The following is a 16984-nucleotide window of genomic DNA, read 5'->3' on the forward strand; positions in this document are numbered from 1 at the left end:
TATATATATATATATATATATATATATATATATATATATATATATATATATATATATATATATATATATATATATATATATATATATATATATATATATATATATATATATATATATGCTTTTTTAAACGGACAATATTTACAATATTGTTTTATACCTTCTTGAACAGCCTCGTACATCGAGTTACAGTTCAACAAAACGGACATTAGCTGCAGCATGGATTGTTGTAGGTATTCAATCTTTTCGGGAGTTGGATTACCTAAATCAATACTGGCTGACTTTCCAGCACCAAACACGAATGGTTTGTTACTGTTTGAATTTGAAATATTACCTGAAAGGACACTGGCATATGAACAGCCTGGTGTTGCCTGAACAGGATTGTTTTTCTGAAATTTGTTTTCTGAATTTAAATTATTACCTACAGACACACCTGCTAATGAAAGTGCTGGTGATGCCTGAACAGTATTGAAAGTCTTTTGATTACCCACATTGACAACAGGTTGTTTAGAATTCCTACGGAAGCAATAATTTTTGACCTTACAGGACAATTAAAGAAATTATATTTGTGATTTCCCCCACAATTTACACATTTGAAACTATTAGTGGTCTCTTTCACGGGGCAGGTAACTTTCGTGTGACTAGTGTCACCACAAATCATACATTTTGCTGCCATATGGCAGTTTCGAGTTCCATGACCATAGGCTTGACAATTCCGACATTGCGTTAGATTATGGATTCCTCCATGTCTCTTGAAATTTTCCCATTTTATTCGCACGTTAAATAAAACACGTGCTTTTTCCAAACATTTCAAATTATGTACTTTGATACGATCAAAATGTACCTGTTAATTTTCCTGGTGTATTCCAGTTTGATTAATTTTGGCATTTGCCTTTCGTTTCATCAAAATTACTTGATTGGGGGCAAAACCAAGTGATTCTGGCAAACAGTCTTTAGTTTCCTCAATAGTTTGATCATTTGAAAGACCTTTCAAAACAGCCTTAAACGGTCTCTCGTTTTTGGCATCAAAAGAATAAAATTTATACATCTTTTCAGTCAAATACTGTGAAAGATGTTTATGGCCATCAAAAGATTCGGCCAAAATACGAATTTCGCCTTGGCGGCCAATTTGAAAATTAACTTTCACATCCGACAGAAATGATGAAAGTTCTGATCGAAATGCTTTAAAATTTGCTACAAATACCACAATAGTTGGAACTTTAACCTTCTTTATAACGGCTTTATGCTCAGTATGAGAAGTTTGGAATTCTTGATCCCCAACGGAAGAAAGAATATCATACCTGTTAGTCGAAATTTCAGTTTCACTTGGAGGAGATGCCTCACGTTTCCTTGAAGCGGCTTCAAGCGAGCTTTTTTATTTCTTCCTGGCATAATTGGAAACCTTCACTACACTTTCACTTCACTATAGAATTCAAGTAAAAATATCTCAAACTAAATTCACCCACTAAACACTCGTTAACGTTAAAAACAAATTTATTACTTTGCGTTTCAACAGATAGTCTTTCAAAAAGATTGCCTGTTGAAAGCGAAAAACAAAATTTTAATATCTCTCGGTAGTCTAAGACTTAGCCTCGAGCTGTTGGTAAAATGCAACCGTACTGTAGGACAGTTCAAGTCGATCTGTGAATGTTATCTCCGCTGTCTGAGATGTAGCAGGTTTGGTCTTTACTGAATTCGTCACTTTGGTCCGTAGGCTTGGGAGCGACTGTCTTCGGATTATTACTGTTATTTTTATTATTGCTGGGGTCCAGCTTAGAGCGTCGGTTCAGTCTGGAAGGAGCTCGGCTTTGACGCTCGTCCTTGTCACAATTTCGGTGATTCAGTCCCTGGGGTGATCGAGATCTAGACCTTGAGCTAGGCTGGGGTGCTTCATTTTTGTTTTTCTTTTTTTTTTCTTCGAAATTGTACTAGTTGAAATCGGGGTGTTGGCTGGGGTAGGCGCATTGGTTTTGGAGGTTGGTGGGACAGGTATGTTTGCGGCAGCGCAGCCTTGAGTGCTGCAAGTTAAGCATTCTTCTCAGCTAGTTGTTCGTCTTTATTTCTTACCAACTCGAAGAGCTCGTCGATTTGACTATCACCCTTGACTGCCTTTATTCTCATGATCTCTATCTGGTTATCTTTCTTACCAGTTTCAACAGGAGTTTATCAAATTCAGCATTGATCTCGGCGAATCGAGCGTCATTGCCTTCTGCAACTACGGTAGCGACGGTCTTCGTGCGATGATTTGCTTCGAACATTCGTCGAGCGGCCGGGTAGCCAACTCCCTAGTCTACCACAAGATGTTGAATGTCAACCTCCTTGAGGTATATCGGACACTTCTTGCTGGAGACCGGATGCACATCATTCTTACAGTGTTTACAGAAAACCTCTTGACACGGCATCTCCCGTGTGTTAGCGTGATTTCCGCAGCACAAACTGCAAACCAGATTTTTTGACGTGCACCGCTCATGAGGGTGCCCATACTCGAAGCATCCGTAGCATAGCATCGGCGTTGGATAGTAGGGGCGTGTACGAACCCTGATCCATCCGAAATTAATGCTTTGGGGTACAACAGTTCCGTCTATGATCAGAATGATGGTCGGCGTGGGGATGGAGTCGCCACTATCTTTTCTAGTGATTCTTCTGAGATCTCTTACACCTTGATCGTTCAATTCTCTAAGCAATTCATCAGTAGTATACTCTGTTGACTCAGGACAGTACACGACGCATCGACACTGATTTCTTGTTGGATGTTCGGCGATTTTAATTTTGGTTCCGTCCGGTAACTGCGTCTCCGTTTTTCAGTTTCTCGACTTGCATTTGGTTCCGCAATTTTATCATATAGGATACTCCTTTTCCCTGAGGGTTGGCTTGCTCGATACGTGCACCTAGGTGCGCCTCGACTGCTTTTCTAATTTCAAACGGTTTCTTAGGTAGAGCTTGGTTCACTCCTTCTAGTCGCAACACTCGAATCTGATCGTAGTCGCCACGGATATCTTCATATTCAGGGAAACTCCGGCCGGCATAAATTCCGTCTACTTTGCTACAAAATCCATAACTGGTACTTCCAGTATCCCCGTAGGGAGTGAGAGGAAAATCGCCACCCGACGTCATGTCGGGAGGTTTTCTTTGGTTCAGTTTTTACTACACCAGGTTTTGTGAGAGGATCACTCGCGGTATGATTTTCTATTCGGAGGCAATAACGAAAAACTTCAGCACGAAAAGGTTAACCCTCAATTCTTCTCTGCGCTGCTCTGTGAAGAATGGGGATCGTTCGCTCTCGTAACTTTCCTAATTCTGAGCGTATTGTCCTCTAGTGTCTCTATGGTCTCTCCACTCCGTGAGTGGGATCGGATGAGTGGCGACCTTTCACTTACGCTAACACTGTCCCCGTATACAAGGGGATTGATGGCGTCCGTATCGCAGCGTATTTTGTGCCTACCAACAACTTAATTGTGCTAATTTACAATCGTCCCTGTCGATAACTGACCACGTACCAACACCGAAGTGCGGGTGGTCTTATTAAGAAACACCTTCGATATGATTATTGAGATTTCACTTCGAAAATCACTTGATTGACGTGAATACACTTTTCCGTATACACAGTGTGTGCTATCGCGACGGATCCGAACTCACGAGTGAGCTAAAGGTTGAATATCTCCAGTTTTTTGAAAATTGTTCCAGTTTCATCCATCTCATCATTCGTCACCTTATTTATTAAATTCATTTCCCTTAAATGTTTGGTCTTTTCAATATTTCGTGGAGTCATTCCCTTAAGTTTTTTTATTTAAATCGAATTTCAGTCGAATCTTCAAAATTTCGAGTACGCTAGATTTTATATCTAGTGGTCAGGGTAAAACGTGTTAACCGAGCTGTCTATTAACGGATATTTCTTCTAGTTCACGGATATCCAGATATAACGGCTTGAAAGATTAATCTTTTTTTGTGATAAATATTAGTAAACTAGCTGACCCGGCAAACTTCGTACCGCCGCTTTGAGTTTTAATGATTGTTGTATATGTTTTAGCTCTGATTTGTTTTTTTTTTTTCAATCCAGCGCTCGTAAAGTTCTGACTTCTCATTCTTTTAAATATTCTGGAGGAAATTATTTCGTTATTTATTCCATTATTCAAATGCAAATTATTCAAAATTGGCTTAATGCAAATATAGTAATACCCTTCTGCCTGGCCAATCTCACTGGAACAGATTTTATAAAAAGCTTCAGAATTCTAAATAATTCAAGCTTAAAATTCGGAATTTACGAAACATGTGAAAGTGGTCAAGGCGGTCCTAGCCACTAAACTCTATATATTCCACAATGTCGGGGTCCGGGTCACGTGAACATGCGACATAGAGCTGTCCATGTGAGAAGCATGAATACTCGGAGTTTATGCCGCAAATTTTCAGTGACTGTCCTTGGGTTTTATCAATAGTTATCGCGAATGCGCGACGTACGGGAAATTGCAGACGTTTGAAATTAAACGGCAAGTTGGTAAGAGTAATCGGGATACGCGGGATTATTACGACTTCTCCTTTGTAGTCAAAATTGTCGCTTCAAGGACATTTGCCATCGGGTAGTGGCAGCAATGCATCTGTTCGGTGGTAAATTTGACCTTGAATCTATAAAGTAGTAGTATTTGAACATATTTGATTAGCATTTTTCTCTCAATTGAGTCTTTAAGTTACTATACTTTATTTTTCTTTTGTTCAAGACTCGTTTAAAGACTATGGAAGCTAATGTCGTTTTCGTTTTCGCGGTGTAGCTACACTCAAACGACACTTTTGACACCGAAAATGTTTTATTTGACTTTTCGGGCTACCCTTTTTCTGTCTCTCCCTACACTTTTTCTGTCCCTGAAGACACCCGAAAAAAGCAGAGTGTACTATAGAACGTTACCAACACATTCATACGTATGTGTCAAAACTGGTTTGTTTTGGTTTTCGTTCCACGTGGTAAAGTGTCAGGAAATGGAAACGAGACAAAATGACGAATGCGATTATGACCAAAACAAAACGAATTGACAGCTATCCCATTATTACGCATACCAATGCAATGACACTGAAAATGTTTTATTTGAAGCTGCAAAGTATAGCACGGAAAAAGTGTAGCTACACCGCGAAAACGAAAACGACATAAGTGTGTAACTGACGGTTCTGAGATATACATATATGGGGTGTCGAACGTCGGCGCATTTCGAGCTCGTCTTGTTTTTAACCTATCAACTTCGGGACTCGTATATTTCCTGACTTTCTAATATTCTATCTTCAGTGTTGCGAAGCCTGACACTTTTAACCTGCTACTACTCGTGTCTAAACTTGCAAAACTGGAACAAAAACAACGAATTTAATTTTAATTCAACGGCATGTTAGGTATTTCAACATTCCACTTACAACAACTTCATCTGAAAAAAAAAACACTTCGACCACAGCAGAAATTTGTCAAATTCAACTGGAAGATATGCAAGAATCAGTTTGATCATGTAGATTAGGAAACATTCCTTTTATAACATACCCCTAGCGGCACCTTCGTTAGGAAGCATTCCAACTACATGTGGAAGAAGCACAGTGCAGCAATTTTTTTGCCTTGCTTTCTATGTATGATTTTTTGATGAAGTTTGATGCGAAAATAAATTTCCCGGAGTTTGAACATATTTCAAGTTAAGGCGCAACAATGGTGCCATTTTGAATTTTTGAGAAACCGGAAATTTTTGATGTTTTTTCGACGCCATTTTGTTTTAAGACCAAATATCAAAATTCTAAGGGTTTGTCCACATAGCATCTTTTACCCATCTTTTGAAAAAAAAAAACAGATCTTAAATCGGACAAAAACTGAGCTCAAAACGGTGATTCTACGAAACCGGTTTTGGCATGGTTTCAGTATATTTCACAAAGCAAAATAATATCGAGTATGTCTGAGCATTAATGGTAATGCGCGAATATTTTAAAGTGGTAGTCAAATTATTTCTTATTTCGAATGAAAAAAGTCTCGGAAATCGAATGGTAGGTGTCTGATCTACGTAAAATGTCAGCAGATAATCCTATTTTTGTATTGTAGGGGAATTGTGGAAAAATTGACATTTGCTCAAATAAGCCAGAAATTTAATTTACATTATCAAGCATATGCCCTTGAATAAAATCGAAGCCACGTTAAGAGTATTCACATGCATGTCGAGTTTGTTGCTACCACGCTATAGCTTTTTTATTGTTTATTGTTTATTGTTTCTCGTCTTGTATAAAAATCGTACAGACTAATTATAGCTTATTCTAATTTCTAATTCTATTTTTTAGAGCTGTTTCCGTCATACCCAGTTCATGGAGGTCACTGACATCGTTATATGCTTTCAGACATGCATTATATGCCCTTTTTCTGTCTCTCACTACACTTTTTCTATCCCTGAAGACACCCGAAAAAAGCAGAGTGTACTGTAGAAAGTTACCAACACATTCATACGTATGTGTCAAAACTGGTTTGTTTTGGTTTTCGTTCCACGTGGTAAAGTGTCAGGAAATGGAAACGAGACAAAATGACGAATGCGATTATGACCAAAACAAAACGAATTGACAGCTATCCCATTATTACGCATACCAATGCAATGACACTGAAAATGTTTTATTTGAAGCTGCAAAGTATAGCACGGAAAAAGTGTAGCTACACCGCGAAAACGAAAACGACATAAGTGTGTAACTGACGGTTCTGAGATATACATATATGGGGTGTCGAACGTCGGCGCATTTCGAGCTCGTCTTGTTTTTAACCTATCAACTTCGGGACTCGTATATTTCCTGACTTTCTAATATTCTATCTTCAGTGTTGCGAAGCCTGACACTTTTAACCTGCTACTACTCGTGTCTAAACTCGCAAAACTGGAACAAAAACAACGAATTTAATTTTAATTCAACGGCATGTTGAGTATTTGAACATTCCACTTACAACAACTTCATCTGAAGAAAAAACACTTCGACCACAGCAGAAATTTGTCAAATTCAACTGGAAGATATGCAAGAATCAGTTTGATCATGTAGATTAGGAAACATTCCTTTTATAACATACCCCTAGCGGCACCTTCGTTAGGAAGCATTCCAACTACATGTGGAAGAAAACACAGTGCAGCAATTTTTTTGCCTTGTCTTCTATGTATGATTTTTTGATGAAGTTTGATGCGAAAATAAATTTCCCGGAGTTTGAACATATTTCAAGTTAAGGCGCAACAATGGTGCCATTTTGAATTTTTGAGAAACCGGAAATTTTTGATGTTTTTTCGACGCCATTTTGTTTTAAGACCAAATATCAAAATTCTAAGGGTTTGTCCACATAGCATCTTTTTACCCATCTTTTGAAAAAAAAAACAGATCTTAAATCGGACAAAAACTGCGCTCAAAACGGTGATTCTACGAAACCGGTTTTGGCATGGTTTCAGTATATTTCACAAAGCAAAATAATATCGAGTATGTCTGAGCATTAATGGTAATGCGCGAATATTTTAAAGTGGTAGTCAAATTATTTCTTATTTTGAATGAAAAAAGTCTCGGAAATCGAATGGTAGGTGTCTGATCTACGTAAAATGTCAGCAGATAATCCTATTTTTGTATTGTAGGGGAATTGGGGAAAAATTGACATTTGCTCAAATAAGCCAGAAATTTAATTTACATTATCAAGCATATGCCCTTGAAAAAAATCGAAGCCACGTTAAGAGTATTCACATGCATGTCGAGTTTGTCGCTACCACGCTATAGTTTTTTTATTGTTTATTGTTTCTCGTCTTCGAATAAAAATCGTACAGACTAATTATAGCTTATTCTAATTTCTAATTCTATTTTTAAAAGCTGTTTTCGTCATACCCAGTTCATGGAGGTCACTGACATCGTTATATGCTTTCAGACATGCATTATATGCACTATCACGTCCGTAACTAGTTCTTCGGAAAGGTAAATTAATCGTGGGATAACTTCGGAGGGCTCGCGGGGGTACATTAAAATTGATGTGTCTTAACAGTTCTGGACAGTCAATAACATTTTCTATTATGTCGAAAATAAACGTTCTCTGCAGCTTGATTCGACGGGCTGCGAGAGTTTCTAAATTAAGAAGCATGCAACGCGCGGTGTAGTCAGGTAAATTCACCGGATCATTCCACGGTAGTTGGCGTAAAGCATACCGAATGAACTGATTCGGCGAAATTTTTTAAGTGTGTAACTCTAAATATCACACACACAACTTAATGTTTACATTTACATATCCTATGTGTCTTCATTAATGTTAGTGAGCAATTGAAGTAATACGCTCGAATGATTTGTTTTCGCAAAACGGGCAGCGAAACAAATTGAAGAATTTACCAGAAAAATGATGTAGCAAAGTATCTTCATTTAGACCTATCAATTTGATGCTCACGAATTATATGATGTCTCGTGGAACCTACGTAGGTTGGAAAAAGCCTTTTGAACGGAGTGTTATTTATCTGGATTATTGATTCTGTGCATCAAGTTATTTTTAAGTTAACTTAAATTTGTTGAAACTCATTCACTAAACTATTCTCATTTCATCTTTCTAGAGCTGTAACACTGTTTTAAGCGTGAGGCAGACACCCATCAGGTATTTTTTTAATTTCCCGTGTACGCGTGAACGCTTAACGTCAAAATTCGTCATAAACAACATTTTTCAAACGGGTCGCAAATGCCAATCCGGACGTTACCGGATGAGATATTTGCGGGGATGTGTTCGTGATGTTATGAACTTCCATTCCTCCGATGATTATATGATCGGATTCCGCGAGATTTGATAACTTTTTTAATATTGAAAATGCTCGAAAATACGTAAAAATCACTAATTGCTAAAACTTCCAAGATTAACTATAATTTTAAAATTTCGGAATTTCTATCAACCGGTTTATTAGCATTGAACACAAAGAACTCATTTGCTGCAAAATATTGATCAATTGTCATTTTTTTTATGCCTGGCACAACTCGTTACTATAATTGGTTCGATTCCCAAAAAAAAAAATGCTTGGAAATTTGTCAATGTTTACAGCGCTCCCAGCATATGATAATACCGTTCAACTTTCATCGAGTGATGGCATTTTGTGGAGCATTTATTTGAGCTACAGGAAAAATTATAGCGGCACCAAAAAGCGACAAAAAACTTTTTTCTTATTTTGGCCAGCTTTTTGTTTTAGGTACTCCTCTGTGCGACGCCTCAATAACGACGCTACAACAGCTTGTCTACCGCTCATAGAGCTTTCTACGCCAGATCTCACCAATACAGGCTTAGTCTGTATCCTAATAAAATCGATTTGTTTTCAACCAAAAAATCAGCTGATATTCAATTTAGAAAAATATTGCACTTATGAATCCTAGTTCATTAGTGTTATCTGTTTTAACAAACTTTGTTTTAGTGGAAAACCAGATGAAATAAAACTAAAAATCGGCTTACAACTTGAATAAAAGCTCGGAGCAGGAGGAAATTTTTTGTAACTACCAGCGTGTTGATTATTTTCAACCAAAATTAAACTTGTATTAGTGAAATCGACCACTAATACTAGCGCAGATAGTAAGGTCTATAGCCTGCAATCATAGTAATCTAATGACGTTGTTTTTGGAGTAAAAGGCGGGAAAAGGCGAAAATGTATTTCATTTTTTTTTTACTTTATCAGTTGATTATTGTTATTTTTATGGCTTATTAACTCGTCGGAGTTCAAGACAAAACAAACACAAAAAGAATCATTCAAATCCGTTGATTCTATTAAAGTGAAACGCCTTTCTACAGACACCAACTTATTTTTATTTAATAGATAATGAGTATGTGTGTCCAATAACAAATGAAGACTTCTCAACACTGTTAGAAAAATTGTAGTTTTAATTGTTAGGATTTGTTTGCTTTCGCAATTAGGACTTATCATTCATCCCTACGAATTAAACCTACTTGTCAAGAAAGGAAAGTAAACTTTCAACTAACTTAATTGTTAACTTATGAACTATAAAAAGAGCTTATCGTAGCAATGGGGTCCTAAAGTTTTAAACGGTTTTCCGATTTTTATATATCAACTGAAAAGTGCAATTTTCTGAGCAAAACGTGATTATTGAAAAATGTTTATCGTTTTCCTTCGATTTTTAAATTAAGGATAAAAAACTGCTCGAAATACCTTAAATGACAGTTCTATCATATGCATGGGCGAAACGTCATCTACGACCTTTCGAGCAGTTTTTTTATTCTTCATTAAAAAATCGAGGTGCTCTTGTGGCTGTCAAACTCCATACATTTTTCATCTACCACTCATTGATTCTGGTACCAGCGTTTCTCTGGTTGGTTTGCTCCTTCGTTAGTGCAATAGAGTAAACGTCTCAAATTGTCGGTAAACTTATTCTCGAATAAATATCGTTTTAGATGAAAAAAAAAAACAAGAACGCGACATTTGTTTTCAGTACAATGGCACTTTCAATAAATGAGATAGGTTTTGTAAGCATTTGAAATGAAATATTGATGCCGTAATGAATTGATGATCGGTAGGCAAAATGTTGACGTTTAAAGTCCCCTGTTAAAAATCGGAGAAAAACGAAAAACATTTTTTTAAAATCACGTTTTGCTCAGAACACGTGGCTTTTTCAAATGATATATAAAAACTGATATAGCTTTAGGACCCAATCGAGGATTGCAACGATTTTTGTCGAAAATTGTTAACAATTGTATTTGACATCGCTTCTAATGTTTCAAAACCAGTAAGTCTATGTAATTCGAGTGTACCAAACCAAAGAGGACGCTTCAAAATCATTTTCAGAATTTTATTCTGAATCCTTTGAAGCGATTTCTTCCTTGTTAAACAACGTATAAAGCATTGCTGGTCTAAAAGTTTGTTGATAAATCAAAAACTTATTCTTTAAACAAAGTTTGGAATTTCTATCAATATAAACATCTCGTATATTTGATATACTTTGCTTGTATACTTTCAATGTGCTCTTTGAAAACAATTTTTTTATCGTAAATTAGTCACAAGTACTTAACCTTGTCAGACCAACTTAAAATAACCCCATTCATCTTGATAACGTGATTATTGTTTGGCTTAAGGAAAGAAGCCCTATTCTTATGGGGAAAAATAATCAGTTGAGTTTTAGAAGCATTGGGAGAAATTTTCCACTTTTACAAGTAGGCGGATTAGGGGTATAATGAGCACACGGGGCGAAATGGGCACCCCTGTTTTAGGCGAAACTACGCATTTTTAATACAATATGGTATGTGGAACTCTTCCGTAGTTACTACAGTGTCTCTTTATGTAGAACAAAAAAGGTTTGTCTCTTCAAAATATGGAAATATATTGAAACAATCAACTTGGTTCCCGGATGTTGGAAAAATTATTTTTATTGCGCACTACAAAATAAGCTTCTACGGTCGTTTGAATAGCTCAATCAAGTATGTAGACACATAAATGTGACGTATGGGTCGTACCCCAAATTTCACCATCATTGAAGTTTTGATTTTAAGCTATAATTGGTATTAAAATCTCATGTTAACTTTAGCTGATTCGATAGGGGCGAAATGGTCACCTTTAGGTGGGGTGAAATGAGGACACCTTGTCACATAAACTTACCTGAAATTCATCTCAGTAGGCTTGTGAGATTGTCTGTTTCCATAGTCAGTGTTTGTTTACAGTGATGGTGCGAACATATATTAGAAAATCTTTGAGACCGAATCGGCCAAAAAAAGGGACTGCAGGCAGAATTGGCCACCATAAGGCGCGACGGGACATTCACGAAACAAGCCGCCAAGTATCACGGCATCCTGCGTCAAACGTTGGCCCATTAGTTGTACTCCTACACAGTTTCAAGATATGTTTTATAAGAGTGCTCATTATACCCTGTGGGTGCTCATCATGTCCCAGTGGGGTGCTCATTGTGCCCCTCACATCGACTGATTGCTAGTTTTTGATGCATGAGTCTAATTTGTGTTTTTCACCATTATACGATAAACTTTTCAATTTGTGAATAGTGTACCTTTAATTATAGATAGTTAATTCAAGTTTTGCACTGAAGACAGATTTTCGTCAATTATTGGTGAATCAAATTTCACTTGAGCCTTTGGAACAGAAGAATTTCTGGCATCAATAATTACACATTTCAATGCTTCCAAAGCGTAATCAATATTCACTTCGCTTTGCAAATCTAGCTCATTATTGAAATTATTTTCAATATGAGATTTATATCTTTCTCAATTAGCCTTGTGATTAATAAAAACAGAGCTTATAGGGTTTAGAATTGATTCATGTGATATGGAAAAAGTTATTGGAAGATGGTCAGAATCAAAGTCAGCATGTGTGATCAATTCCCTACATACATGACTTTGATCTGTTAGCACCAAATCAATTGTTGATGGATTTCTTACAGAAGAAAAGCATGTAGGACTATTCGGAGACAAAATAGAATAGTATCCTGAGGAACAATCATTGAATAAAATTTTGCCATTGGAGAGAATTATTCCATGATCGATGTTTAGCGTTAAAATCGCCGATTATGAAAATTTTTGAACGATTTCTGGTGAGTTTTTGTAAATCACCTTTAAAATAATTCTTGTGCTCGCGTGTGCATTGGAATTGTAAATATGCTGCGGCAATAAATAAAATCCCAAGTTTAGTTTGAACTTCAATTCCCAAAGTTTTAATAACTTTCGTATCAAGATGGGGAAGAGCACGATGTTTGATTCGGCGACGAATAACAACTGCAACTCCACCGCCGGAACCATGAATCCTATCATATCTATGAACCACGTAATTGTGATCATATTTTAATTTGATGTTAGGTTTCAAAAATGTTTCAGTATTAATTGCAATATGCACATTATTTACTGTTAAAAAATTAATAGGCTCATTCTCATTGGCCTTCAATGAACGAGCATTCCAATTTAAAATTTTTATCGGTTTATTCAAAATCATTGCTAAATTTTAAATTAGAAACAATTTTAATTGTAAAATTTGTACCTATTTGAATGGCTTCAAACATTGATTTTGCCTGCAACATGGCGTTCATGAGATCGAACATTGCCTGTTGCAGGAAAGAAAGTTTACCTGTCGTAATAGGCCCCAGGCAGTTGACATTAGAAAAAATATTTTCGGTAGCATTTTTAGCTGGAGTAATACATTTATTTTCCACCGTGTTTTGCTTACCTCCCATATTAAAGGTCATTTTCGAACTACCAACATTAGGCGGTAGAATATTCGAACTACCTGTAACCTGTGCATATGTTAAACGAGTATGCAAAGGAGTAGAAGTAGTGGGTGGTACTGGTACGCTTGGAGAAAATTGTTTTGATTGGGAAATTTATATTTGTTTACCTTGCCTTGCCTTAACAATTGCTATACGGACTGGGCATTGGTAAAAAGTTGACATATGGTTGCCGTTACAATTCGCACAGCGAAAATTTTTACTCTCTTTCACAGGACATGTGTCCTTTTTGTGAGAAGAGTCTCCACAAATGAGGCATTTTTGGTCCATGTTACAGAACTTTGAACCATGGCCATGACGTTGGCAAACACGGCATTGGGTGATATGCTTTTCACCTCCGCCAAACTTTCGATATAACTCCCATTTTACACGCACGTTATATAAAGCATGTGCTTTTTCAAAAAACGCTAAGTTATTAACCTCACTGCGGTTAAAATGAATTAAATAATTCACAAGGGAAATTCCAGTTCGCTGACTTTTTTCGCCTCGTGATTTTTGTTTCATTAGAATTACTTGGGTAGGGGCTTGGGGGGAGGGGGGGGGGGTAGTAAGTTTGATCTCATCAACTTCTTGCTCAGGCAAAATATCAAAAGGATTGTCAATACAGACACTCGAAGTGTCTGAAAGAGATGCCTCTCGTTTCCTCCCCGCAGCGATGCGAGGTTTCTTTTTCCGTCCTGCCATTTCAGGTGATACATTCCGCGTCGAACACTCGACAGAAACGGACGTGCAAAGTGGTCGTTCTATTACAATCCGGTCCGTGTGTACGAATAGCCAAACAAAAGAGTGTATTATTCGCGCTATAGGCCAACTAGATTGTGAGTTGTGTCGCTACGTTCTGTACCCGGCTCGCAGCTTTGGCTGTATTGGTGCAAAATACCAGCTGCAGTTTTGATCTGTGCACAGTGAATAGATCTTTCTAATTCAAGGCCATCATTTGACAGTCGAGTCGTGTCGCTGTGCTGAGTGATCTCACACCCGGCTCACTGCTGGTGGCTGTATTGGTGCTGCTGTACTGGTGCTGCTGGCTGCTTTGGGTGCAGCTTCGAACGATCGGACAACCACTGCTGGAAGGAAGAAGTAAATAGGTACGTGTTCTTGTCGGCGCTAGTGCGCTAGTGCACTACATTTAGCGCGATGGATATAGATCCCTCGCCTCCCGTGCCACCATCCCCGAGCCCCCCTGACCCTGACCCTTCTGTTACCCCCTCCCCTGTTCATTCTCCAGTCCCCCCTCGCCCCAGGCTTTACCCGGACGGATCTCAACAGGGCAGCTATACTGTTTATTTTCGTCCAAAGGCAGGAGTGAATTCAAAGCGATTAAACATACTGCAAATTTCGAAAGACCTGACGAAGGGGTACAAGGCCGTGACCGAAATTTCCAAGGTGCGACCTAACAAGCTCCGTGTCGTGGTCAGTGATCTGACACAGGCCAATGCTATCGCTTGCTCTGAGCTCTTCACACGCGAGTATCGCGTTTACATACCCGCACGAGACGTGGAGATCGACGGTGTCATAACCGATTCGAGTCTGTCTGTCGAGTGTATCCTAAAAAGCGCAACCGGTTGCTTCAAAAATACCGAAACACAGGCGAAGATTTTGGATTGTAAGCAATTGCGGTCCATGTCTCTCGTCGGCGGTGAATAAGTTTACACTCCGTCAGACTCGTTTCGCGTTACGTTTGCCGGATCTGCACTCCCTAGCCACGTCTCGATCGACCGGGTTCGTCTGCCTGTGCGATTGTATGTACCCCGTGTTATGAATTGAACCAATTGCAAGCAGTTAGGCCACACAGCCGCCTACTGCTGCAATAAGGCACGATGTAGCAAGTGTGGGGAGACTCATGCGGAAGATTCTTGCAGTGTTAATGCTGAAAAATGTATTCACTGTGGGGAAAACCAGCATGAGCTCTCCACATGCCCGGTGTACATGCAGCGCAGAGATAAAATCAAGCGGTCACTTAAGGAGCGTTCAAAGCGTTCTTATGCTGAGATGCTGAAGAAGACCGTGACCACTTCTACCATAACATCGAACCCCTTTGATCTGTTGTCCTCTGATGAAACCGATTCTGACGATTCATCAGCGGGAACATCTTATGCCAATCCTGGGGAGTCTAGGAAGAGGAAAAATGTTTCTTCTCCTAAACTTCCCCGTAAAGGTCCTAAGATCTCCCAAAGTGTAATGAAAAGTACGAACAAACCAAACAGTGCTGCGGAAAAACCGAAGCAAACTCCTCCTGGGCTTGCAAATTTAAAGTCCCAGAAGGAGTTCCCAGCACTGCCAGGAACATCTAAAACCCCAGTTGTTCCTTTTGCACTCCCAGTTGATGAAACAAACTCTGGATTAGTGAAATTTTCTGACATTGTGGACTGGATTTTTGAAAATTTCAATGTATCCGATCCAATTAAAATTTTTCTTACAGCATTCCTCCCAACAGTTAGATCATTTTTGAAGCAGTTGACTGCCCAATGGCCCCTCCTTGCAGCGATTGTATCCTTCGATGTCTAATTCAACTGCGTATATGAAGGATTCTATCTCTGTCTTACAGTGGAATTGTAGAAGTATTTTACCAAAAATTGATTCGTTTAAAGTTTTGATAAATAAAAACAAATGCGATGCATTTTCCCTTTGTGAAACTTGGCTTACTTCAAATATTGATCTCAACTTCCATGATTTTAATATTATTCGCCTTGATCGAGACACCCCATATGGAGGAGTACTTTTAGGGATTAAAAAGTGCTATTCTTTCTATCGTATTAACCTCCCCTCGATTCCAGGCATCGAAGTTGTCGCACGTCAAATGACAATACAAGGTAAAGAGCTTTGTATTGCCTCAATATATATTCCTCCCAGAGCACAGGTTGGGCAACGGCTGCTCTTTGATTTAATAGAACTTCTTCCCTCGCCACGTTTGATTTTGGGAGACTTCAACTCTCATGGTGTGGCTTGGGGTTCCCCTTACAATGATAACCGCTCCTCTTTAATCTATAACCTTTGCGATGACTTCGACATGACTATTTTAAACAACGGTGAAATGACACGTATCCCGAAACCTCCAGCGCGCCCAAGCGCTTTGGATCTATCCTTATGTTCGACGTCGCTACGGTTGGATTGCACATGGAAGGTAATCCTCGATCCTCACGGTAGCGACCATCTGCCTATTCTTATTTCAATTACAAACGGGTCAACTCGCATGCGACCAATTGACATTCCGTATGACCTCACACGGAATGTCGATTGGAAGTTATACGAGGAAATGATTTCAAAAGCGGTCGAGTCGATTCAACATCATCCACCACTTGAAGAATACAACCTCCTCGCGGGCTTGATTCTCGACGCCGCGTTGCAAGCCCAAACGAAGAAATATCCCGGCGTAACGATCAAAGAACGGCCTCCCACTCCGTGGTGGGACCAAGAGTGCTCCGATGTCTACACGCAAAGATCCGACGTGTTTTTGGCCTTCCAGAAGGGAGGTATACCCGACGACTATATACGGTATTCGGAGCTTAATACCAAGCTTAAAAGCCTGGCTAAAGCAAAGAAACGCGGATATTGGCGTCGGTTCGTGAACGAGACGCCGAGGGAGACATCGATGAGCACTCTTTGGAACACAGCCCGAAGAATGCGGAATCGCGTAACGGTCAACGAAAGCGAGGAGTCTTCAAGTCGGTGGATATTTGATTTTGCCAGGAAAGTATGTCCGGACTCTGTTCCTGCGCAAAACTTTGTTCGCGATACGTCTCCGGGTCACGACGCGATAGAATCACCTTTTACGATGGCAGAATTT

General features: G+C 38.8%; 1 protein-coding gene across 1 annotated transcript in view; it reads left to right on the forward strand.

Moving 5' to 3' along the window:
* Window positions 1-3260: 3260 nt before the first annotated feature.
* LOC129717062 (uncharacterized) overlaps window positions 3261-16984 on the forward strand; it is a 41564-nt gene continuing 27840 nt past the window's right edge. Inside the window, exon 1 of the mRNA XM_055666906.1 lies at window positions 3261-3279. Within this exon, the coding sequence (XP_055522881.1) occupies window positions 3261-3279 (19 nt within the window). The remainder of the gene's footprint in view (window positions 3280-16984) is intronic.

The sequence above is a fragment of the Wyeomyia smithii genome, chromosome 1 (assembly GCF_029784165.1).
Source record: "Wyeomyia smithii strain HCP4-BCI-WySm-NY-G18 chromosome 1, ASM2978416v1, whole genome shotgun sequence".
Classification (NCBI taxonomy): Eukaryota; Metazoa; Arthropoda; class Insecta; order Diptera; family Culicidae; genus Wyeomyia; species Wyeomyia smithii.